General features: G+C 35.9%; 1 protein-coding gene across 3 annotated transcripts in view; it reads right to left on the bottom strand.

Annotated features, from left to right (window-relative positions):
* nell2b (neural EGFL like 2b) overlaps positions 1–26,881 on the bottom strand; it is a 405,950-nt gene that overhangs the window by 315,119 nt on the left and 63,950 nt on the right. For all 3 annotated transcript variants that reach the window (XM_039760883.1, XM_039760881.1, XM_039760882.1), the window contains exons 4-7: positions 12,027–12,200; positions 10,118–10,214; positions 270–342; positions 39–121 (exon numbers count right to left, since the gene is read on the bottom strand). In XM_039760883.1, the coding sequence (XP_039616817.1) occupies positions 39–121; positions 270–342; positions 10,118–10,214; positions 12,027–12,200 (427 nt within the window). The remainder of the gene's footprint in view (positions 1–38; positions 122–269; positions 343–10,117; positions 10,215–12,026; positions 12,201–26,881) is intronic.

Raw genomic sequence — 26,881 nt, 5'->3', positions numbered from 1 at the left:
GAAAATAAATGTTATAAATTTCAAAATGAAAACATTACCTTTGCTGATGTTTTTGCCAAGATGTCCTGCAGCTCCATTATCTTTTGTACAAGTCCATGGAAGTCATTACATGTTGGGCACGCTAAAGTTAAATAAATAAAAGAAAAAATATATAATATTTGTATATGGTTGGTATATTGTAAAAACAATATCACTAAATATCGTCAGTCCTTTGATGATAACTTCCTGCAGTAACCACCACAACAAGCTACATCAAAACCAAAACTTACTCCGATTTAGGTCTGGACACTGTGAGATATATCCTTGAGGCATAATAAGTAATTGAACATCTTGCATTATACCCTAGGAGAAAAAAATAGAGCAATTTAGCATGAAAATCGTTTCAACCAGTCTCACTTTTATACAGATTTTTTTTTCAATCAATCTTTATTTTATATACTGTAGTACCATTAACAGCACACACAATCACAAGGAGCTGACAAGATTACAGTATAATAACTGGGTAAATAGATCACACAGTAAACAAATAAATAGCTAAACAGCAACAATGATAAATGCCAGCAGGAACTTGGTATATCCGACAAATTTTAAAATGCTGTATCACAAAGGATTATACTTATTAAACTTAATATCATGTAGCTATGATATTGAAGGATTCTTTTGTTCTTGTAATCAGTTTCTAAACAGTGATAATGCAACAAGAATAAAAATCAATGAAATTTGTGAACAATTTATTAAAACTAACACATCCAAACAGACTGAAAAACTTGACTTCCTACTCATTCTCTCATAGCTGCTATGTTAGTTTAACACTGCATGTAATCTGTTCCACAGATGAAACATCAGGCATCCAATGAAAGATGAATCAGCCACTGCTGTGAATATTTATAAGACCATCTTTCTGGTAGTATCTGAACTGTGCTCCCATGCTTTTAATTAAAATTTAATATTGATGTAAGATGATTTTTTTTTTCCATTCGTTTATCTTTCCTTGTTTGCTAGCTACATTAAACTTAATAAAGAAGGTCTGAAAATATTCAAGAATTTCTAAAAAGACATTTTGCAGCATTATGGCTAAAATTAAATAACCTTTTCCCTGAGGATTAGCTAAATTTTCAAAGAGCTGATCCAGTACACATCTGGGGGAAAATTATGACACAATCCAAATCGAAGTGTTTAAAATCATAAATTGAATTGACAAGGTTAACACTATTCCAGTTAAAAAATTATAACCTACAGTATGACTGTTGGTACAAACAAGCAGTTTAAATACAGGAAAGAACTTTATCACAATGCTGACTGCAACTGCACCTTGCACAAGGGAGCTCTTTTAAATGGATGAGATGAGACATCAGGGCATTTGCCCATACTTTCTTGGTTATCTTTTTCCTCTACTAATTAAGACAAGGGGGAGGAATTCCCTTCAGAGTTTGAAGATGAGATCAAAGAGCAGACCTTTCTAGGAATATTGGAGGGGGAAAATGGACCCAGATGACCCCTTATCTGACTCCTTCAAAAGGTAAAGCTGGCAAACGTCTCAGATAGCTACTGCTGTGGAAGGCATAAATAAGATAGTGCTAAAAATAAAATGTATCCCCCGTGACCATTTGATAGCCTGGAGGAAGGGTAACTCATTAAGGCATACAGTACATTCCCCTCCGTTTACTTTATATTTTTTGTGACATGTTTGACCACTGGAGGACATGACTAGTTTTGAAACCAAACATGTATGGAAGCTAATTATATTTTTTCTCATTCTGAAAACAACTTTTTTGTTTCTTTTTAAAGTTCCTTGTTAGGTATTACTGGTTACAGCACAGCAGATCTGATAATAGGCAGGGAAATATCAATTTGCTAACTTGATTTTTTTGCCTTTATATACAAACTGAATGAAATGAAAAGAAGAGTGGTCAAAAGATGATTGATTAGTTAAACAAACATTTTTAAGAATATCACAATCCATTTCTATCTGGCTCATAATGCTACCTTTCTTGACCTATTGTGACATTTTCATATGAATGTTCGATCACAGAATGACACTATTTATAGAAAAAACACTTTCCATAGTAATTTTTCACAATAAAATAAACTATAAAGCAGTGAACAACAATGGTTCACAAAAACTGCAACTGCAACTGAAAAATCTTACCAACAAGTCAAGTTTTAAGTGATGATGGAGTTGGGGATTCTCCTTTTCTGAGTATTCTAATTCAGGATTAATAGCAGAAACATAAAACCATTAAGGATTTTGACATTTGCGAGGAATCTTACAGGAATTCACATAAGATGATGACGAATGACCTTTCCATATTTGGCCAGTCTTCAGCTAATTTCTGCTTTGGGTATGTCACCATTTATGACACTCTGGAGAAACTGTCATCTGCAACTGAACCTGTCCATTGATTAATTATTTAACTCTTTATAAGGAAGGCTCAAAAGACACTCCTTAAACAAACTATAATGCAGTTTCCTTAATGTAAAATCAGACTGGAATGGAGGACTTGGGAATGACATGATTAGTTAAATAAATGAAACTTCCACCCAAAAATAATTTTTTTATATGTTACTTACCCCATGTAGTTTGTAGTAATGGCCGAGAAGTTCACGATTGGAAAGTAAAAAGTTTATGATATAATAGAATTCAATAGTGACCATTGCTATACAGTGGCAAACGATGTGAAAAATGTCCATGGATAAAAATAAAAAACCTCATGCGACTCATGCTGCATAATTCATGTTTCTGTTATTCAGTCATATGCTTTGACAAATAAACAAGGGCAATATTATGGGAATATATTTCCTGTTATGATGTGTGCTGATTACTCCAGAAGTATCTATTTGACAATATTTTAGCAAAAAATGTATGAGTTTTGCATGTTTTGAGCATAAGAGTGGATGACTGATCTGTCGATTATGAGTTTTAAAACTTTTCTTGACTATCACTACAAACTACTTGTGGTGAGTAACACATAAAACACACTTTAGGTGGAGTATTTATTTAACTTATTTATCTGTACTAATATAAATGAGTTGTTTGTTGTTTTTATGTCACGCATTTTCTAGGAACAAAAACAACCTCCTTAAAGAGCCATAATAATAATCTTTCTTCAGTTACCTATTGTCATGGATGGCCGAGGCCCCCGCCAAGCCGGGACGCCTCTGCCTTGGAAGGACCCAGGGAGCCAGTGTGGACACAGCATCACCTCCCCCGGAACGCTAGATGGCAAACCCCCCGGATGGCATCGATATCTCAGACTCCCACAGGGCTTCATGGGAATTGAAGTTCGTTACAGCCCTGTTGGGATCCGGAGATGCTGCCAGGATGTGCTGCTATTGTCCCTGAGCCTGTGTGGGCGGTTCTACTTCCACACCCAGAAGTGCTGCCGGAAATGGGTCAACGAGCAGCTGGAGCACTTCCAGGTGACCAATATAAGGGACAAGCAGACACTACTCCAGAAGCCAGAGTCAGGAGGAGAGGGACTAAGCTTGCCAGAGTGGATTGGAGGAGATAAAGAAGAGAGAGATTTTGATTGGTGTTTATTTGAGCTTGTGCTCAGTGTGGGACTGTGTTGTGTCTGTGGGTACAGGGAAGACGTAGCCCACAGACTAAGAAAATAAAAGATTATTTCTTTTATAAGTGTGCCTCCTATGTCTGTCTGTGTCCGGTCGACGCCCATATAGTGCCTTTGTTACACTATGTATTTCACTTTTTCATTAAAGCAAGTCTATTTTTCAGAAAAATGAACGAAGTATCTAAATTTTATCCAATAATGCCTAATATCTCATGATGATGTTTATGTTAATATTTTGCAATATCACGTACACTGAATTTCAGCAATTTTTCACTTTCAATAATGCACCCACTGCATAAAAGAGGTAAGATTAAGCCTAACATTTTTATATATAGTACGTTATCAACAAAAAGCAACATTGGTTGTTCAGAAAATCCTTTCAGCATTACACCTTGGGTTAATAATACTTTATCCCAAGTGAAATAGAAGAAAAAAAATGCGGAAAAAGCTGTCAAAAGTCAACAATAATAAAAAAGGATATTAGTTTTCCAGCTGCCTGAAAGGAAGTACACTTACTCATTATAGACTTAATCACAGCACCTCTAAAGAGAATTTGTTGCGTGACTTTCTCATAAGTGCTGAGATTAGTCCACCTGAATTCTTAGAGTTTGTCTATTAATCTACGAGTCAGCTACCCAACAGAAAAGGTTATGGGAATTTTGTTCTTTAGAATACTCTGTGCCAATTTAATTGAGATGGTAATATACTAGAAAACATGAAATTGAATACATTTCTTTAGCGTGGAGATGAAGATCAATCCTCATTTAAAAAAAATCAAAAGGTTGACTTACTTTCATAATTAAACAATGATCAATGTGTTTCTGTGGTCTTTTTTATTTCTCTCAGAAAATAATACATAATAACATATTTCTATTAACATTCCGGTGTATGCCATTAAAATTTCATGGAAAAAAAAACTCCAATGCACATACTTCATTTTCTAAAGCCCACATAAATAACTTTAGCAATTGCACCTTATGTAATTGCTAAGTATTTAATTGATAGTCAAGTGTTTTATTTTGAATACCTTGTTGATATAAAATATTAAAGGATCATACACTTCATGGAGATGGCATAATTTGATTCATTATTAAAAAAAAACTAAAGATGTCTAATATTTTGACAAATGACCAGCTGTCTTGATCTTATATGTACATAGAGTATGTGTCCATCATACAATAAAAATAATGATCTAGTCTGGTCTACCATATATTTAATGATATTCCCAGAAAACTGGAAAAAAAATATATACAGCATATATATATATATATATATATATATATATATATATATATATATACAGTATATAGTTTTGAAATGTATGGCAGAATAAGAGTATTAACAAGCTACAGAATAAAACAACAATCGACTCCTGATTAAGAAATTTATGGTAGAGGAAACAGACTGTGAAACCTTTGAGATAGAGGGTCATTTGTTGGCTCAGTTTGTTTTTCTTTAATATTTGACTGCTGGTTATGAAAAACTGAATAATTAAAGGACTATGAATAATAATAAACAAAATAATTAAAATTAAAGTAAGAGAACTGTGCTGTTTTGGCATCAAGTATTTGTTGCTAATTACAAAAGTGGCTAGAATTAAAACATGTAACCACTGTTGCCACTCCATGGTGGCACTGCTGCTTCGTTGTAAGCACATCATGGTTTATGTCCCAGGGGCTTGTTTGCATGTCCCCTCCATTCCCCACCCCCCACAGCCCTGTATCGGTGCTCCAGTCTTCTTCCCTCAGTCCACAGACAGGTTATGTGAATTGGCAATGCTAAATTGACATTATTGTGCTTCTGGTGTGTGGATGTGTGTGTGTGTGTGTATGTGTGTGTTCGCTCTGCAATTGTCTGGTGTCCTGTCCAGAGTTTGTTCCTGCCTTTCACCCTGTTTTTGCTGACAGGATTACATATCCTGTAACTAACCAATTAATTGTGTTAGAGTAGTAGGATTTCTCTGAAGTGTTTTACTTTGGTCTAAACCATTCAGTTCACTATACTTCACTTCTTGCTACTTTTCTATGTTTTTTTTTGTTCTTTATTCTAAGTTCTTGTATTAGGAATTTGTTAGTTTTCGCATACCCCTTGGGGTCAGAGAGCAGGATCGGTCATTGCACAGCACCCCTGTAGCAACTGCAGGTTAAGGGCCTTGCTCAAGGGCCTAGCAGAATAGGATTCCCTTTAGCAGTAAAAGAGATTTGAACCGGCAACCTTCCAGTTACCAGCACAGATCCTTAGCATCAGAGTTAATCTATACTAATAAAAGGCAAAGCCCTCACTGACTGACTGACTGACTGACTGACTCATCACTAATTCTCCAACTTCCTGTGTAGGTAGAAGGCTGAAATTTTGGCAGGCTCATTCCTTACAGCTTACTTACAAAAGTTAAGCAGGTTTCACTTTGAAATTCAACGCGTAACGGTCATAACGGTCAACAACATCCGCCATGTTGAACTTTCTTATTCATGGCCCCATTTTCACGAAATTTGGTAGGCGGCTTCCCTGCGCTAACCGAAACCAATGTACGTACTTATTTCAGTGGTATGACGCCACTGTCAGCCGCCATATTGAATTTTCCAACATCACTAATTCTCCAACTTCCCATGTAGGTATAAGGCTGAAATTTGGTACTTATTTCGGTGGTATGATGCCACTGTCGGCCGCCATATTGAACTGTCTTTGTTACTTATGGGCCCATCTTCAAGAAATTTGGTACGCGGGTTCCCAACGCTAACTGAATCCTACTTACGTACATATAGCCTATAGCCTGCAGCTCGGTCACCATGTGAGGCGGCGTTGGGTCCCCAATCCCAACGCCTCCCACGTTGTTGGCTGCCTTCCTATATAAGGCCGTCCGTCATTCCAGTCTCTACATTCCCTTCCTTGCTTTGCCACAGGATTCACGTCTCCCTGTTGATAACTACAGCCTTTTTATTTAATCCACGGCTTCTCCGCTGTTTTATTGTTCATTTATTACGATTATAGTTATTGTGTAGGTATTTTAGACTTACTTTACATTGTTCAGATACCCATTTCCTTTATCATTCCAACCTTACCCGCATTAAGATGTCTATCGAGGTGATCACCATCGATCAAACAACTGTCACTTACCGAGTGGTTTCCATGCCCGGAAATGTACATATTGCACGGCCATATCAGGCTCACTCTTGATATCCGGAGGAACATTGTGTCTTATGTATTGAATGACTGGGACAGGTTCAAGGTGTGGACTGATGATGGTACAGGAGATAATTATACTACACAGGAGCACTAGAAGAGTGAAATACTTAAGCCCTTCACCTATGCATCTGCATGTGAGTTGATGGCTGCCACTTAATTGTTCGGTTATCGCTTTCAAGTGTACCGAAATGGCCAAATATTTTACACCTTTGGACAACCGCCAATGCCTCTTAAACATCTTAGATTCACAAGTGATGATTTCAGTAGTGGACACTTTGATGTTTATGAATGTTTAAACTCTCAAAAGCTGGATGCAAAATTATCGATGAAACTGGTTGTATGCTTACAACGCTTGACAGATGCCGAATGTCACTTCAACACAAGTCCTGCAAATACTGTCATAATTGAAACAAACCATGAAACTCAAACCGATTATGACAGCAGCAATCCAAGCTGTGAGATTTGAGACAAGATTGCTTTTCACATGGCCAACTGTACATTGCATGCTTAAGAGTAAGCTCAGCACACAGCTTGGTCATATTACAACCGGAGGGCCGAACTCAAAATGTGGTATACAAAGAGATCCTTAACAAATGATTATTGGTATATTTTCCCTCAGTTTAAAAAGGTTTAATTTTCTTATTAATAAAACTTTTAAGGCAGTACTTCACGGCTGCGAAGCGCGGGTATTTTGCTAGTAATACAATAATACTAAGCATTCATTCAGTTATGGTTATCTTTGATCGTCTTTTTATAATTCAGCAAAATTCATTTTTTTGCTACAATTCACATTTGAAAAGTACATTTTTGCACTGTGGTTTATGGCCGGCTTGTCATCCCGGCCAATACCCCCAGGCCGCCAGATGGAGCCCTCCCTGTAGTATGGAGGTGCCCCGAAGACCAGAAGGGAATTATGGACAATGGAGTTTTGATCCACAGCCCTGCTGGATACCCCAGAGGCCGCAAGACGGAGCTGCATGGAGGAGCAAAGAGTCATATGTGCCCTATAACCCGGAAGTGCATCATAGGCAGAGCGAAGGCAGAAATGATTTACTTCCGGGGTGAAGAAAAGGACTTTTGATCTGACCCGGAAGTGATAGAAGATCACATGGAGTGGGGATTGGAGCACTTCCTGGTCAGGGACTACAAAATGATTGTGGGAGCTCCCAGACGGCGAGCTGAGCTGGATGGAGTGGTGGAGAGTTTATTAGTTGATTATTGTGTGTTTAATGAGTATTGTGGAAGAGAGGGTGCTTTGTGCACTGTGCTGTATGAATAAAGTCAACATTTGGACTTTTACTTGGTGTCTGGAGTCTTGGACAGGGGTTCAAGGGAGCGATACTGTCCCCTATCTGTCACAGCATATAATATATTAATACTTTTGAGTACTCTCAAATTTTCTATAAAGGCCAAATGCTCCTAACAGAATTTTTCAATACTTGAAAATGAGGGAATTTATAATCCCTAGTTTTCAGTGTTCACATTATTACAATTTTTAGCGTATACAAATGTATATTTCTTCATTATGTTATAAATGTATTTATTGATTTTTGTTGTCCCCAATGTTTCTGCAATGAGCTCTGACTCACTCTGACCTGAACATCAAAAAGTAAATACAACATTCTCAAACCTGCTTAATTTAATTCAGGTTCGTAAGGGACAGAATCTAAGCTAGCAGCATCATGTGCAAGATAACATATACTGTATAACTAGCCAGGGTCCTGATTCTTCGCAAGACCCTAAAAAACCTGATGCAAAAAATGAAAAATTAATACATTTCATATTTATAGCTATTGCTTTAAAGAAATAACTAATATTTAAAGATTAATCGGAGTACCTTTCACCCCCTGTAATGGATCAAAAGTTGCCAGTTCTGTACTTAACCCAAACCCATTCCCTAGTAGAATGAAGTAAATGAATTAGAGTGCACTTGGCATCCCATGTTCTTTTCCTTCAGCATTTCATTCAATCCCCACTTTATCAGCTCCCTTCTATTATCTCCCTAGTCCTCATTAATGTTACACCTTCGAGAAATCAAAGCATACATGATGAAATGGGTGAAACCTCAACCTAGTTCAAAGGATTTTGAAATCAATCAAACCAATTAAACCTTAGCACCCTTCTCCAGGGCTCTACTAGGATGGAAGCCAATAACAAATATAATTATTATCATTGTCAAATTGTAACTAATACACCTGGGCAACACACAGGTCTTTCAAAAGAAGAGTAAAACGCATAATTCAGTAGCTATATAAAATATGTTCCATGGCTGTGATAAACTACAAGCACCCATTACCATGAATGTGAGCATGTCATTTGCAAAAATTTGACAGGTTTTGCATTCTACCATCTTCTAAAGCAACAGACCTAGTCAAATGCGACCATAAACAGATTTTTTTTTTTTTTTGCAGGCAGAGTAGTCTCCAAAGTGCCCTGACACACACTGATGTATTTATGATGTGAACTGTATAATAAATGTGATAAATAATAAATGAGCATTCCATCATTCCAGTGGGGAAATGCTGGCTGAGCACATGGTAATTTCTTACTTGTTACACTGCAGCCAGCCTGCAGGAATGATTCACAATTTCTAAAGACTTATGTTCTTGTAAAGGGTGAGTAAATGATAATAACAATAATCTATTGAACCTCCAATTATATTTGTTATTTCAACAAAATAATTTGAATGGAAACAGATTGGTGCAAATAATGCATTGACAATAGCTTACATTCTTAACAGCACCAATAAGATGGTAAACATTTTTTCTTTCATGTAATAGTGTGTTCTCTTCCAGGAAAACTCTTAAAGACTGAGACCACTACATGTATGGATGCAGTAATGGCAATTTTTTATATGGCATCTCATTAACCTTTTTAATGCCCTGTGGGACATCTTGAGGGTTCGCAGGATCCCCTCAAGTTTGCTGGATATCATGGCCGGCCTGTACACTGGTACTGTGAGTGCTGTGCATTGTGGAGGCAGGATGTCTGTGTTTTTCCTAGTTTATTCTGGGGTTCGTCAGGGGTGTGTTCTTTCTCCTACTCTGTTCAATGCTTGTATGGACTTCTCATTTTGGAACATAAGCTTAATAATTTCTCTGCATTTTGTCTCACACCGAAATCCAGATAATTACAAATTTGGCTGAATAACAATATGAAAGTAAACATAAATTTAGAATATATTTAAATTACCTTGAACTAGCCAATAATAAATATGCATTACTTAAATCTTGTAAATTCTTAATTTAAATCTTTAAAATTATATCATCAATAATTACAGAAAATAAAGAGAAGGAAGGTCATCTATAATATTTAAAGAATTTATTCACAATGATGAGGATAACAGATATTTAAAAACATACCTTAAAGGCACCATGGGCATTGTTTCTTTGACCTAACCAAAAAGTAGTCCCATTGGGTATATCCATTGAAGGTGCTTCGATTACTCTCTCATAAATTCTGAAAAGGATCATGAAGTTAGATGTTGTCAGTGAGTCTTAAGCTAACATTATTGTTTTGCATGTTTTAATAAGTAAGTAAGAACACAAATTAGTTGTATGGAATCGGATTTGGTGAAGCTCATATTAATAAAACATTAACGTAAACATACAACATAAAGATAAGACTAATTCTCATATGGACAATATAATAACACACTTAGGACATATCATTAGCACGCAAAATGACACAATCCACAGTGCTGGGGTGGCAAAAAATGATTATAAAAATGGTGTATAACAAACTATGATAGGGAAGGTCAAAATACTTTTATTAATGAAACTACAAAAAATTGTCATTGCTTTCTGTGACAATCTGATCTTGTGTAACTGACAAAGAAAGTATAATTTCTGGTAAGTTTTATTGTTCCTTGAAGGCATGTTGACCTCACATGTTAATGATGGAGCTCATCAAAAGTGATCCATATTCTTTTTAGATGCATTATATTTCAGTCCGATTGGGTTAAACTCTGCCACTAAAGGACTACAAAAAACCTTGAGGCTGTTCATTAAACTTTTCTTTAAACTGTGAAATCTTGTGCCACTTAAAGTTTTTTTTCTTAATTTTATTGAGTATTTCTTACTGAATTACAATACCATTTATCATAATTTGCTTCTCCTTCTCATGAGGACCACGTTGGACACATCAAGAATACCATGGTGGATAAGATAAGAAATTCTAGATGCCTAAAAACAGTCTGTACTATCTTTTCATACAGTATGCAACTTTTCATCCAGACACTTCTGCAGACAGTTGTGCCCCAGAAGAAATCTAGAAGTCCTCAGAAGATTGCATTGCTCAATTAGGTCAAAATTCATAACTGTCTTTTCCAAACAAGTAGCTGAGCCCAACCTTAATGCAAACGATCTGCAAAAAATCAAGTCATTTAACTTCCAGACCTCAGAAGAGAAGACATTTAGCCAGTGATGGGTCAGGACATATCATCTGGATTAAAAAGATTAGGATCCCTTTCTTTTAAACAAGGTACATGCCTGTTTAAGGACCTGACAACCTGTGAAAAATTAACTGTTTTCACTGAAATAGGATTTTTGTTTCACTTAAAAAGAAATCACCTCTGATAACTGGATAAGCAAAAAACAAAATAAAGACATTTCCATGTTCTCTTTGTCATTGTCCAAACTATAGCTTCCAGGTGGCAGTACCCATAAGCCAGAGACAGAAAATGTATATAAAGGAGGCGCATTCTGGTTACTTGAGTGCTCCCTAACAGTCATGCTTCTCATTGATTGTCACCCTAAAAGCTAATGACACAAAAGCAAGCATGTTACATTAATATTTTCAAATTTCAGTTGTCATAAGCAGGGTAATTTGCTTTGGTTTGGGTGGAAAGAAATATACAAAAATATATTGTTCAGCTCCCTAGATACATATATCACAAATAGAACTACCTGAAAAGACAATTCAGACGTTACATTATTTGTTTTTTGTTTTGGAACTCTTTAGGTTTAAGAAATGGACAACCTATAACCTTGTTAGAACAGCTTTTTAAAATCATTTGACAAATTATTTTAATATACTGTACAGTTTTTTTTTAAGATTTTTTAAAAGTTTGTAATAGATCATGCCAAAATTATTAACAATGAACAGGTTTCTTTGTCATTTAACATCAAGATTTCACTGCTGAAAAAAGAGACATTTCTCCTGAAACACTGAAATACTTTATCCAACATGTGAAACAAGATCAGTTATACTAATATATTTAAAAAGTAACCTGTAGAATTTTATAATGGCTTAAAATAAAGTGTTTCTTACCTGTTGCAGTCAACATGCAAAATGATGTGAGAAGCACTAATTGCAATTGATAACTTGTGCCACTGTTTGTCTGCCAAAATGTAGGGAAACACTTCTGTATGTGATTGTTGGTTTTTTGTGCGGTAGTGCAATCTTATCTCATTTCGATGACCACTGCTTTCCAACTCCAAAAACCTAGAAAGCACATCAATAATAAATTTGCATAACCAGTTACATAAATTACTGAAAGCATTAGTCTTTCATAAAGAATCACTCAGCCTTCATTAGTTAGTGAAATACAAAGACACTGCATGTGATAAATGGAACGCTAATCAGTCATGTCTGAGCCATAGGAGAGTCTCTTTGCAAATGACCTACTTATAATCTATGACTCCACTCATTCATCTGTCTGCAAGTAATATTAACTTTTAAATCAACTGTCTGCTTTTAATGTTTTTTTAATCATCCACTCAAACTGATGTTGTTTATTTCATAACCAAGATGCGGTGGAAGAATGGCTGCAATTTAAGTTTCAATAATCATCTTTAAAGTCATAACATTTGTGCTAAAAACATGTTAACTCTTTTGTCCAACTGAAGCCATTTTTATAGCATTGACTATTTTTGTGCATTTAGAAGTTGCAAGTTAAGAACTAATCTCTGCTATCCATTATTATTATTGTAATCTAATTTAGATACTAGTATAAAAGAAGACCTTGAAATTTTATAAACCCACCTTTACCTAATACAAAGTTCAAGGTGTCTGCAGCCCGATAATAAACACTGTAAGAAAAGCAAATTAACAGCAAAACCCATATACGCACAACACCCACAGTCACTCATAAAGCTGCCTTTTAACTTTAAATGGAAATGACAAAACCTCATCCTTAGGCCCTTTCAAGAAGTAACCAAAATCTATCTGCTTTTAGGATACCTTGATGTCCATCCATTTCAAAATCTGCATACTCCAGTACAGGACACTTAGTCTCTGTTTGGGGACAAAGGAAAAACCAAGACGGAAAGATCTGGTGTCTGCCACATAACAGACTCACCCTCCCACTCACACATGGTATTCAGGATCAGTTAGAGTCACTGATCAGCCCTTCACACATGTCTTTGGAGTAAAGAAGAAAAACAGAGTACTTGGAGGAAAAAACCCAAAGAAATGGGAATAAAGTCCATACAGAAAGCAACGAGACAGTAACAATAAAAATGGCATTGCCTTTTAAGCCAATGTAGATTAAGAGGTGACACAATTGAAAATCTTAAAATTATGAACGGAATTAGCATGGTGGATCCCAGCTGTTACTTTAAAATAAATTATAAAACAAGTAAATGGGCACACAGCTAGAAACTTGTTAATCGCAGATTTTGTACAAATGTTAGAAAGTCTTTCTTTACACAAAGAATCACAGACACACTAAAGAAATTTCCATGTAGTATGGTAGAAAGTAAGACTTTAGGGACCCCCAAATCTCGACTTAATGTTACTTTGGACAATCTAGGTGAATTGGATGGATACGTTTGTTAGGCTTAATGGTCTGTGCTCATCACAGTTGTTAAAATGAATAACACAGCAGTGGCAATTCTGAATAACAGTGAAATTAAATAAATAAAAATGATAGTTAAAATTAATCTTTCTCTGAATAACTTTACACTGAATAACCAAAGCAAACATAAATAGATACAAACTGGCTAAGTCCACCTTCAGGATAGAGCCCAATACAAAAATTAATTTGACAGAATAATATCTGAGATATCATAAATTGTGCACATCTCACTGGCATTGAATGATGTCATTTGGTGTGCTACAAATCTGTCAAAATATTTGGGGAATTCAAAGATGAGTGCCCAAAATCTTTTATTTTTTCATCATATGAAAAACAAACAGAGCATTTGGGCATATTAAAGTTATACACTGGCAATAAGCAAATAGCAGTAGTGAAAAGATTCTGCATTGTGAATACTTTGTTGACTCAAAAATAGGATAGGTTTGCAGAAGTCATAAGATGTCAAAAGTTAAAGAAAATACAATGACAGTTCTGCACAAGATAGTAAGATATGGGAAGTTACTATGACAACCTGAAATATTATAGTTTTCAGCTGCAATCCTGAAACTTGGTCCTTTATATAATAGTAAGGAGAGGAGTTAAGCAATTAAACTTAGATTTGCTAAAAAAAATACTAGGGAAAATATGCATAATAGTGCCTGGTAAAATATGCGCACAAAAAAGAAAAATCTAAAATGAATGATGGACTGATGATATAAAGCAGACTCAATAACTGATACTTCAAAAGCTGCAGTATCAGTCAATTAGTATTAAAGATACTTAAAATAGCACATTTACAGTCAGTAAATTTCTAATCCGTTTAGTCCAGAACAGGGTCACAGAGAGTGCTGGAACCAATCCCAGCTAGCATAGGGTGCAAGGCAGGAACAAACCCTGGACAGGGCACCAGTCCACTGCTGGGCAAAAACACACACCCCTATCGTACAATATGGCCAATTTATTATCAATCAGCACAATTACTGGACTCTGACAAAAAAAATTCAATCAATCGAAATTTTACAATATGAACAAAGACATACGGTAAATTCAACAATACAAAAGTGTCAAAGTTTTAAATTTAAGAAAATCAGGTTCAAAATACAATGAATAATAATTGAATACTAAGACTGAAGAAGCTTCTTGTACCAAGGTCAGGAGGGATTCACAGAGGGTGGGTATCAAAAAGATGCAAGAGAAGTTTTTATTTATTAAATGACCTCTCTCTAGAGTTTGTTCTATTCAAATTTAAAAATTTAGACATACCAGCTGTACTGCAAAGGCTCCTGTTCTTGTAACTCTAAAATTCCATTGTGATAATGTGATTGGTTGATTTGATTTTTCAAGAACCTCCTATTGCTTCCACTAGCAATGCCTCTGAATGTCAGAACCCAGGTGTGAATCACTGTCTCTCTCCTCTGGCACACACTTGAATGCATTTGCCTATTGTTTTACCTTGAAAAATCCAATCTAGTCATCTTTACGGAGGTTATTGTATGCTGCTACCTAAATGTGAATGGCTCTCTCTCTCTCCTCCAGACAATAGTCACAGAAAAATGTCACGTCTTCATATTTTTTCAGTACATGTAATAAAAAATATAATGGTGAAATCTAGAAACTTTAGCACTCCTGTTATTTCAGTTAGCTAAAACAAAGTACTGAGACTCAACTGAAATTACATTCCAATGTTTTTTTCACAGCACTTTCAGTACAAGTACAAAATGGCATGCTGTTTTAGCTGTTGGATAGCAACTGATATGAATACCAAGCATATGTTAAACACTATTCCATACATGGGGAAAAGATTCAATGAAGCCACAAGAAGAATGACTATCAGAGAGTGTGGTGATGCAACAGGTTGAACCTTTCACCAGCAAAGAGACAAATGTCACACTTGACCATTTTTTATATGTTGCATTCCCTGGCAAGCAAGCACCTTTTTGGTACAAAATAGGACAAGAACTGCTGCCCTCATAAACAGCACTTTTTTCAATAGACGTGATGACGACTGGGAAAGCCATGCTCACTTTCTATACGTACAAGCCAAGAAACAGTATCTATCTGCCTTCTCAGCACCATGCATCCCACCATCAGCGTTAACACAGAAAGAAAAAAGAAACTAGACACGGTTACAGACTATAATTGCACCAAGGTGTGTACAGTACTGTAGTTCACTAATCAATTTATTTCTTATTTTTATCTAAACAGCTCACTGTAAAAACTCACAAAAGCTCATAGTTGCATATTTTATCACTTTAATTGGTACGTGTACATGTGCTAACTCACACAGCAACTGTCTACTCAGTGAAAGCAAGGGAGCCACAAGTGGCCTGTTGCTGAGTTTTATAACCTGCTAGATTTAGCTGTGATCATCTCTCACATTTTTTATCCCCAACATACAGGCAAGAAAGAAGGCAAAATGGTGCTTATTATGGACGTGGCATGAGAGCTTTGTAATAACCACATGATGATCAGGGTGGCTGAAGCGTTGAATGCAGGGCCGTTTGAAGGAATTTGGGGGCCCCAAGCAAAATGGACATGGAGGCCCCCCGCACACACGCACGCACGCAAAGGAACCACACCATAGCCATACAGTTTAAATTCGCTCACACTTTATATAAATAAAAAAGGTTTACAGTGCAAATACTGCTGTTGCATATACTGTGCATAAATAAAAAAATGTTTAGAGTGCAAATACTGCTGTTGCATATAAAGTGCATAAAATTTGAACATTTTCAACAATTGAACATTTGCAAAAAACACCACTGTACAAATAAACAATCATTAATAGAAGGTAAATTGACAGTTAATTAATCTTTAGTCTTTAGCTATGCATTTACTGAATGAGCACTGTGCAGCTGTTCGTCCGACTGTACTGTATTTTATTTTATTTTTCTAAACTGTTTTAATTATTCTTATTTCTTTTTATTATTTTAATTTCTTCTATGTAAAGCACTTTGAATTGCCATTGTGTATGAAATGTGCTATATAAATAAACTTTTTACTGTTAACAAACAGTGAAATTATAATTAAATGTTTACTAATTATTAGTAGTGCTGTGAGTCGACTACCAATGCTTAAAAACATCCCAAGCTAATGTTTGATGCACAGAATTTATTGTGTTGTTTTCCTAAATAGATTATCACAGACGTGGAATAGTTAGTATAGCATGCTATGCCACTTTCATCAAAACCTATTACAAAGCTATGGCAATGTCATGTCATTTATGTATGATACATACTGTAAACATATTTCTGCTAGCCTACCTGCTGCAAAATTGCACCATTTGTACAAGACAAGTAGAGCTATTTTATGTGTGTAATTTATCACATACCACTGTCTTGTTTTTTCTTATCCTATTCTTCCTTTCTCTTCTTTCTTTTTTGGCTTCCTGAAGCATAATTCCGCTTCCTGACTGCCGAGGAAGTTTTGTATTTTGCCGGCAGCAGAGATCGCGTGGTTGGCTGGCTGCTGTCAGCGAGGGGGCCCCCTTGAGGGGGATCCCGATAACAGTGTCATTGCACTTTACTGCATTCACTATCAATGGGGCGCTCACACAGTTTGTCGCTGCATTTTATTCTTAACCAGTCGTTGTCTTGGGGCCCCAGGCCAGCTCAAGGCCACCAAGCAATTGCTTGGTTTGCCTGCCTTGTCGCGACGGGCCTGATTGAATGAGAAAGCCATTCGCGTCACAGCATCCTCGTGGGTCTCTTTTACTGCCAGCTGAACAATGTGGTACTAGGATAGAAGATGAAGGCATGAAGAAATGAAGGAAAAATGTGTAAAGCGCCACTGTTTTGTGTGCGGGAGCTGCTTAAGGAAGTCATGAAGAATTTGCGTTTAACGCTGATGTCCTTTGTAATCACACATCTTGCTGGTTGCATTTACAGATGTTTACATTAATATAAACTGTGGAAAAATCACTATAAAATTAAAAATCGTTCTACAGAGAAAGGAAAAAAAGTTACTAATTAATTTATTTTATCTGCCCAGTCAATTGAAATATGTTATTTTGTTTGTCAAATGCATACTGCCAAGCATTAGTGTTTCCTGTGAAACTTTTTCTTTTATTCCAAAAGTATGCCAACATTTGAAACTGTATGCAAACAAGAGGCTATATGCAAACAAATGTGTTTTTACATACAATCAAGCTTTTGTTATCTTATTGTTAGGTCATCTACTGTTTTTTTAGAAATAGAGTAGTAAGGGTGTACTATAAGAATGCAGAGCTGATGGTGACTTTAGTGAGAACAAAAGGATTCAGTCATCATTTGGCATAGCTAAGGTGGCTTTAGCATTCAGATAAATGCATAGTGGTTCTATTATTAAGGAAAAATTGTAGCTGATAGTTTTGGAATAACCCAACTAGTTGATAATCATAAAGAGATAGAGTGTAGAATAACTGTACCAAATAAAATTTTAAAAATGGAGAGCTGATGCTAATCCACAAATTAGCAGGGACTCCATATTGCCACAATTCAGGACGATAACATTGGTAATGTAGTATTCTTCACTTCCAATGTCACTAAAAATGATTTGTATGCTGCTACAAATTCTTCATTGCTCCAAGCAGACTCCCACTGCTGCTCCTCTTGTTTACTCGTGACTGGTTGTTCTGTGTTTGCTTTGAAGCAGCACTCTTCTTTAACCTTTCAGAATAACACAACATAATCCAGTATGCTCCAGACAGAACATAACTCACTGCTCTAAAAAGACGACAAGCTGGAGGTGTCAATGAAATATGCCAATAAAGATTCCTATGTTTTCCAAAAAAAAAAAAATCCTCAGTAGTTATTGCATTACATATTTTATACAGTTTATACAGATTCTGTGCATTCTTGCCTCTCACTTTAACTGACAATGATTTTGCTGTTGTATCTAAATCTTCACAGGTGTTTCTGCTTACCCACACAAAGCAATGTTTTTTTTTGGTGAAATATTCAAATCTAATAGAAGACAAGGATCACTTCAGAAAACGTCTCTGTAGTACCTGAAATAGCGATTACTGTTCTTGGAAAGAAGGAGGTGCTTTTACATGATAAAAAGCAAAAGTATATAATAAACATACAACAAAATCTGAAAAAAGCAGATACCTTACCTAAAGACAAAAGAAGCACAGAATCAAAAATAACAAAGAAGGTATTCAAATATTCAATAAATATGAAAAGCACAAATGATTAAAAAGAATTTCCCTCAGTACAGAAGAAGTAATACATGACAAAAAGCTTACAGCAGACCTGTTTCTCATGAAAACACAAGTGTATTCACTATTTTCATTTTTTATTTCTATTTTGTTTGTAAGAAGTTTTAAAAAGACTCTGAACAGATACAGCAAGCTAAATGACAGATTTGTTTGCATAAATGCACTTTTAAAACAACCATCAACTAACAAGAAAAATAGATCAGTGAGCAACATAAGACATTGAATAAATGCTTCAAGTTATCGGAGAAAAAAAATCCTTCTCCTGGGAAAGACAACTTTCCTCATCCTTGTTTTTATCCCAGTGGCATTTTACAATACGCTATATGCATGACAGCTAATATAATGCAGGTTTCGAAGACATTATAGTGTAATGCATTCCTTGCATTGAAGTTTTCTTGATGTTCTACTGTATGTATGTTAAATAATAAAATTCCATTATCTTTTTCAATAGAAGCTGTAAATACTATTTAGCTTTAAGCTTGCCTTGCCATTTCATATACATCTATTTTTCAAGCTGACAATGAAGGCCACTTCTTAACTCTTTGTTGCACTATAATAGAACATTGTCTTGTCACTGTACGTGTAACATTTCTATATTAGTTCCATGCACACTTGGGTTCTTTTGGGGTACTCCTTCATCGTCTTATTGCATCCTGAAGAACTGAGTATTCAGGTTAATTTGCAATTTAAATTAGCATAATTCTTGCAAATATGAGTGAGTGTTTGAGTCAACTTTACAAATGAGTGATATTCCTTCCTAGGTTTGTTCCAACCTTGTGTCCAATGCTGCTCAAACAGCCTTTAACCTCACTCCAAAGTAATGGAAACTGAGTATAATATAATTATGAAACTTATGAAAGGAATGCTTTTAATTATTGTTTATGAAAAAAGTACTGGTAATTGGAAAACAAGTAATTTTCCCCAAAATAGATTATTTGACATATTATTTTAGGGGTCATTGAAAGTAAGGTTGTCAAAAGTATAGCAATATCCATAAGTATTGATTTTAACATTTTTAAAAAAGTTTGAATACTCATTTTTCTTTTTATCAATTCTTAAGCATTCATTACGAACGTCACTTCTGGTTTGCTGTGGATTTGGAAAATTGAGCCTTATAGGCTCAACATGATGGACATGTCTCAATTTGCTGCTCCTTTTCCACCCATTCGCAGGTTTTGACATGGCAATTTCACAAGGACACTTAATAGACAAAGAGGGTAGCCAGAGTGCCATCTGGAAAAAAACACAAAATATACGCATGCCCATACTGTATAAAAGATTTACAACTGCACAATACCAACACAACCATTTTAGCCAAACACTTGAAGGGTTATCAAATGAGTCAATACACATTTTAAGAAGTAGGTATGTCATTTCTAAATTAAGGGATGTGATATTTGAATTTCTACAGGTTAAAACACTATTTGCAGTCAGTTAAACATTTAACACATTGTATGCTGTACATTCAGCAGCCACACTCTTTAGCACTCAATCGATATTTAAACTCTCTCTATGAAGTGTGTCTCCATAACATGTTACTTTTTATTATTACATGCAATTTTAAAATTATATTACATCGCATTTACTATATAATATAAGGTGTTTTAACTTTTTAGTGTTTTATAGTGTGTATTTAGCCCATCAGAGGTCATTTGCAGCCCAACAAGAACATGTCTCACAGAGGACCACATTGATACAATAGTTTTTCTTGTGAAAATTCTGGAAGTCACAAAGACATCATAATCAATTTACAGATAAATCGAAAATTAATTGTTTACATTTACTGTATGTGTTAGCAGTCTGTTTTGGACAACCCTACCAACAATCTATTTCACTGCAAAATCCATTCACAGGCATTATTCTTACATTGTAAATACTGCAACTTCCTGCCCGGACTGAGTTTGGTAAGGTGGTGTTTCTGCTTCCCTATGCCAACCATGCTATTGACCTACAGCATAAACTTGAATCAATTATGTGCTTTGAGCATGGCTAAGGTGCTATAAATATAAAACATTTTATTATTAATATTAATACAACGATTAGTGCAATTAAAACAGTGCTGGGAGTGTCAACTCCTAAACTGAGGAAATATGTTTGAAACTTTCTTCAATATAGAACATACTATGAATTTCATTTACAAATAACAGTTGCCATAATCATATCAGGACTGCCAAATGAAAGCATTTTCATACTGCTTTTACGGTTTTTTTATTTGTTTCTGTAGTTTTCCTTTTTACATTGATTATTTGGACTTTCAATATTGCCCAGGATTAAAGGATGTCATATGGTGTGTAAAGACAACTAATGTGGAAGGAGTGGTTGCATGAGGCAAAGGGCACAAAGCAGAAGCGGAAGCAGACAATGGCCGACAGTGTGATGAATCACATCGTCGTCGAAGAACTCCAGGGTCTCGACAACCAGATCCAGAAACTCCTTACCAGATAGAGGTACTTAAGGGATTTGAAGGCTCGGGTACTGGAAAAACCATCCCCATCATCTGAAATTGACGTAACACATCGAGTTTCAGTAACATCGACTTCATGCTGTGCCGCTCACCTCCAATGCCAAGTGAGCTTCACCCCCGTGCCTGGTTGTCGGAGCGACGATGCCACCAATAAAGACCTCAGCTTGTTTCAGCTATGCAGGTGGGGATTTAAGGTTAGAAAACCTCCATCGGCACAGGCATTTCGACCCAGAACCGGTTCGACCCTCTCCACGCCCCCAGTTTGCCCTCATCCCTGAGTGATGTATTCATGATTGGTGATTCAATTGTAAGAAATCTAAACATCACATGCCCTAATCAGAAATCTTTTGTTTCTTGTTTTCTCGGTGCTCGTGTCCGAGATGTTATGAGAAGTGCGCCAACAGCCTACGAGAAGCACAAGAACAGGGCAGTGGGATCTATTGTAATACACACCGGAGTGAACGACGTGAAACATCGACAGTCAGAGATTCTCAAGGCTGACTTTGCAGCACTAATCAAAGCCATGAAGGAGAGGACCCCGACTGCAAAGATTTTCATCTCGGGTCCCCTACCTCTCGTTAGAAGATCAAACGAGTACTAGAGTCGCCTGCTGAAATTAAACAACTGGCTGAAAGGCCGCGTTTCTTTGGATGGTCTGCATCCAAACAGATTTGGGGCCCAAGTCCTCTCCGAAAACATTGCTAAGGTAATTCGTCTCACTTGACTGTCTATTTCTACTCCTAACCCTTTCCGTAATGCTTTGCTAGGACATGATAATTCTTTAACAAAGTCTTCTGCAAAAGTGCACTGCATTACTACTCTGATAACTAATCTCAATGCATGTAAAAAATCTAGGCAGTGCAGCATTAAGACGAATAATTTAATTACAATTACACCTTTAGATGAACAATGTATTAAATCTATAAAAACAGATTATAGATTAAATAAAAAATATGCACAGAGCGGCGCTAATAAAAATAACTTGATTTATATTTCAAGTACTCATAACGCACATAGAATTCAGCACTACTCCTCTGAAACATTAAATATGGCTTTATTAAATGTTAGAGCATTAACCAACAAGACATTTTTCACCAACGATCTTATTAGTGATAGGAAAACTGATTTTATTACACTAAGTGAAACGTGGCTTAGCACAGATAGTGCGGCTGTTTTAATCGAATCTACGCCTCCGAATTACAGCTTTGCTCGCACAGATCACCAAGGAATGAAAGGCGGTGGCTTAGCAAACATTTACTCGAGCCGGTTAGAGTGTAAAGATTCAGTTTTTGTAAATTCTAATCCTTTGAGTATCTTGCCATTGTTATTCATGGAGTTTCTCAGTTTCTAGTATTATCCATGTATAGACCTTCTAAATACAATGTGTCTTTTTTTGAGGAATTCTCAGATTTGGTGTTAGTTACAATTACGAACTATGACACATTCCTAATAGTCGGTGACTTTAACTTTCATATCGATAATCAGTGTGACCCGAAAGTAAAAGAATTCATGAACCTCCTGGACTCTTTTGATTTAAGACAGCTCGTTGGTCAGCCTACACATAAAGCAGGTCATACGTTAGACTTAGTAATTACCAAAGGACTAAAAGTTGATGTGAAGCAGATCATTGATATTGGTCTATCAGATCATTTTCTTTTACTACTTAATATAGAAATAATGATAGAAAACATTCACGAGAAGCATATTGTTAAAAAAATTCTAACATTCTTAGCAACCAGTCCGTTCATAGTGCTAACTACAACAGCGAGGATAATGTAAATATTAAGGTAGAAAAATCTAATACTAAGGTGAGAGCTGCTGCTGATAAAGTTGCACCTGAAAAAACAGTTAAAAAATCTTCTAGAATTGTTATACCATGGAAGACCCAAAGGGTGTCTGATTTAAAGAGAACATGCTGGAGAGTGGAGCCTAAATGGAGAAAATTTTAAAGATTAAAATAACAGAATACAATAACACAGTCCGTCTTGACAGTCACTGCTATTTCTGTACAGTTATAAATAACAATGCTAGTAATCCCAGAGTATTCTCTACGATTGATCATCTGCTAAACCCAGGTAACTCAAAGGAATGCCTCCAAAATACTTCCAGTGAAACTTGTGAGGCTATTGCTGTATTTTTCAATCAAAAAATTAATGATATTAGAAATAACATAGTATATCTCCCCAACACTGCGGATCCTCTTAAGCCCCAGTACTCCGTTATAAACAAATGAAACTCTTTCACCAGGATAGATTTACCTGATTTATATAAAATAATTTCTCAATTGAGACCCTCCACCTGCGTCCTTGACCCAATACCAACAAGTTTTTTCAAAGAAGTATCTGCCGTGCTAATTGATAGTATTCTAGACATAGTAAACTTGTCATTAGATGCGGGGATCTTCCCAGACTGTTTAAAGACTGCTGTAGTTAAACCCCTACACAAGAAAAATAATCTTGACCCCTCTGGTTTTGAAAATTTTAATTTGATTTCTAACCTGCCTTTCTTAAGTAAAATTCTAGAGAAGGCAGTCATTATGCAGCTAAATGACCACCTCAATAAACATGCTATTCTTGATAAGTTTCATTCGGGTTTCAGAAGAAATCACAGCACAGAAACTGCACTCGTTAAAGTAGTAAATGACTTGCGGGTAAATGCAGACAGAGGCCATTTATCTGTTCTCATCCTCTTAGATCTCAGTGCCGCATTTGATACCATTGATCACAGTATTCTTAGAAATCGCTTTGGTCAATGGGTGGGCCTCTCTGGCAGTGTCTTAAATTGGTTTGAATCCTACCTAGCAGGTAGAAAATTCTTCGTTAGTTGTGGTAATTATAACTCAAAGACACATTATATTCTCTTTGGTGTTCCACAAGGCTCTATCCTGGGTCCACTGCTCTTTTCGATTTACATGCTTCCGTTAGGTCAGATTATCTTGGGGCACAATGTGAGCTACCACAGCTATGCTGATGACACGCAGCTGTATTTGTCAATAGCCCCTGATGACCCTGACTCTGTTGTTTCACTAACACAATGTCTTACTTTTGTTTCTAAATGGATGAATAGTATTTTCAGAAGCTAAATAAAGAGAAAACAGACATTTAAGTGATTGGCAATAATGGATATAATGAGGTTATTAGAAATAAATTTGATGCATTAGGATTAAAAGTCAAGACGGAGGTAAAGAATTTAGGGGTAACTGTTGACTGTAACCTGAATTTTAAATCACATATTAATCAGATCACTAGGACTGCATTTTTTCACTTAAGAAATATAACAAAAGTTAGACCTCTTATATCATTGAAAGACGCTGAGAAATTAGTTCACGAATTTGTTTTTAGTCGACTAGATTACTGTAACGCACTCCTCTCAGGACTACCCAAAAAAGACATAAATCGTTTGCAACTAGTGCAGAATGCAGCTGCTAGAATCCTAACTAGGAAAAGAAAATCTGAGCACATTTCTCCAATTTTGATGTCACTACACTGGTTACCTGTTCCATTCAGAATTGACTTTAAAATACTGCTTATGGTTTACAAAGCTTTAAATAATTTTGCTCCATCTTATATATCAGAATGTCTGACACCTTACATTCCAAATCGTAACCTTAGATCTTCAAATGAGTGTCTGCTTAGAATTCCAAGAGCTAAACTTAAAGAAGCGGTTTGGCAGCCTTCTGCTGTTATGCACCTAAAATCTGGAATAGCCTGCCAATAGGAATTTGCCAGGCTAATACAGTGGAGCACTTTAAAAAACTGCTAAAAACATATTTTAACATGGCTTTCTCATAGCTTCATCTTAGTTTAATCCTGGTGCTCTATATATTCAATTAATTATCATTACTATTCATGGTGGCTCCAAAATCTATACTAACCCCTACTCTCTCTTCTGTTCTTTTCCTGGTTTTCTGTGGTGGCGACCTGTACCACCACCACCACCTAATCAAAGCACTGTGATGTCCCTACATTGATGGATTAAAGGCCAGAAATCCATGTGACCGTCATCATCAAGTCCTTCCATGAGAACCCTGAATACAATGAGGACTGATCATTTATGTTAGGTAGAATGCCTAGAGGCGGCTGGGCTGTCTCATGATATGGAACCCCTGCAGATTTTATTTTTTCTTCAGCCGTCTGGAGTTTTTTTTTGTTTTTTCTGTCCTCCCTGGTCATCAGACCTTACTTTTATTCTTTGTTAATAAGTTTTGTCTTATTTTAATTCTTACTTTGTCTTTTTTCTCTTTCTTCATCATGTAAAGCACTTTGAGCTACATTATTTGTATGAAAATGTGCTTTATAAATAAATGTTGTTGTTGTTGTAGTTGTTGCAAGGTTTGGCAAGAGACAACATGACAGACATTTTTCCATTATGTTCACTTCTACTTATGATCTGTTGCTGTCTGACATTATTTTATTACCAAATATTTATAAAGTTGTTTCATCTACCTGTGCTTATAATCCAAGCCATTGTATTTTTGACTGGATTAATTTTTTAAAAACCTGCTTTACTTTTAACTGTATCATAAATGCATACACTTGTAACAAACATTAGGACGGTGACTATTATAGAAATTAAATCTAAACAAAATCAAAAAAAAAAAAAAGAAAAAGAAGTATTGATCCTCTCAGGGGTACAGATCACAGTGCAGCAGTCTGAAATGGTGTCTGAAAATATACCAGTGCACACCAAAGAAACATAACCCAAGAAACATATTTAGAAAAGTAGGCTTTTAAGGCAAAGGAAATACAGAGAGAAAAAAAAATGAAAATATATAAAAGATGGTGTTATTTCAAGAACATCTTGATTTATAGATGAATACCAATAGGAGAATCCAATCATCCAACATTTATCACAACAGGAAATTTTAAAAAGCCAAAAATTACAAAAGTAAAATGCCCTAAAGGTATACAACAAAACAATGACTGAAATGCATGGGGAAAAGTCCCATATTATTACAGAAAATAACAATAAATGTAATGCCTCAAATAGAACTAAAAGTGAGCTTCCTGTCTACAGTATAGATTATAAAAGTCTAGAGCGCAACAGTCTGCAGGTAGTACCTGTGTGAAAGAAACCACCCCCAAAATCCCCAGGTCTGCCCACTCTGCCTCTCTCTTGTGCTGCTGTGATTTTTGTTAAATTGCTGAAATGAAGAATGTTCCTTGTAAGCCATTAGTAAACCTATACCAACAATTACTTCTAATTTATCACAATTTGTTCATTAATAGATCTACCTCAGAGTCTGGGCACATTGGATGTTAACTCTGATTAAGAAATGTTCAATTTCCAAAAATGTGTAACTATGTTCATTATCAAACCACCCTAATCAGTTCAGCATCAGAGGGGTTGAAACTTACCCAGGCAGCTTCAAACGCAAGGCAGGAAACAATTCTCGTAAAAGTTCCAGTTCATCGCAAAAGAACAATGAACACTTGCTTACATAAGGGCAGTAGTATTAGTAGTAGTTGTACTGTCATGTAGACAAAGTACAGTCAAATTACTTCCATGTCCAACCAACATGCAACACGTCTCTTTCCAACAATGATAGAAAATGAACATATTAATATACATAACACACATCAGTTACCTGGTGTACTCCTTCCTTAACACTTCCATCCATCTATTTTCCAACCTGTTGAATCCAAACACTTGGATCACAGGGT

Source organism: Polypterus senegalus, chromosome 8, assembly GCF_016835505.1.
Source record: "Polypterus senegalus isolate Bchr_013 chromosome 8, ASM1683550v1, whole genome shotgun sequence".
NCBI lineage: Eukaryota > Metazoa > Chordata > Cladistia > Polypteriformes > Polypteridae > Polypterus > Polypterus senegalus.
Note: the sequence above shows the minus strand (reverse complement) of the source record. Positions and strands in the feature narration are given on the sequence as shown.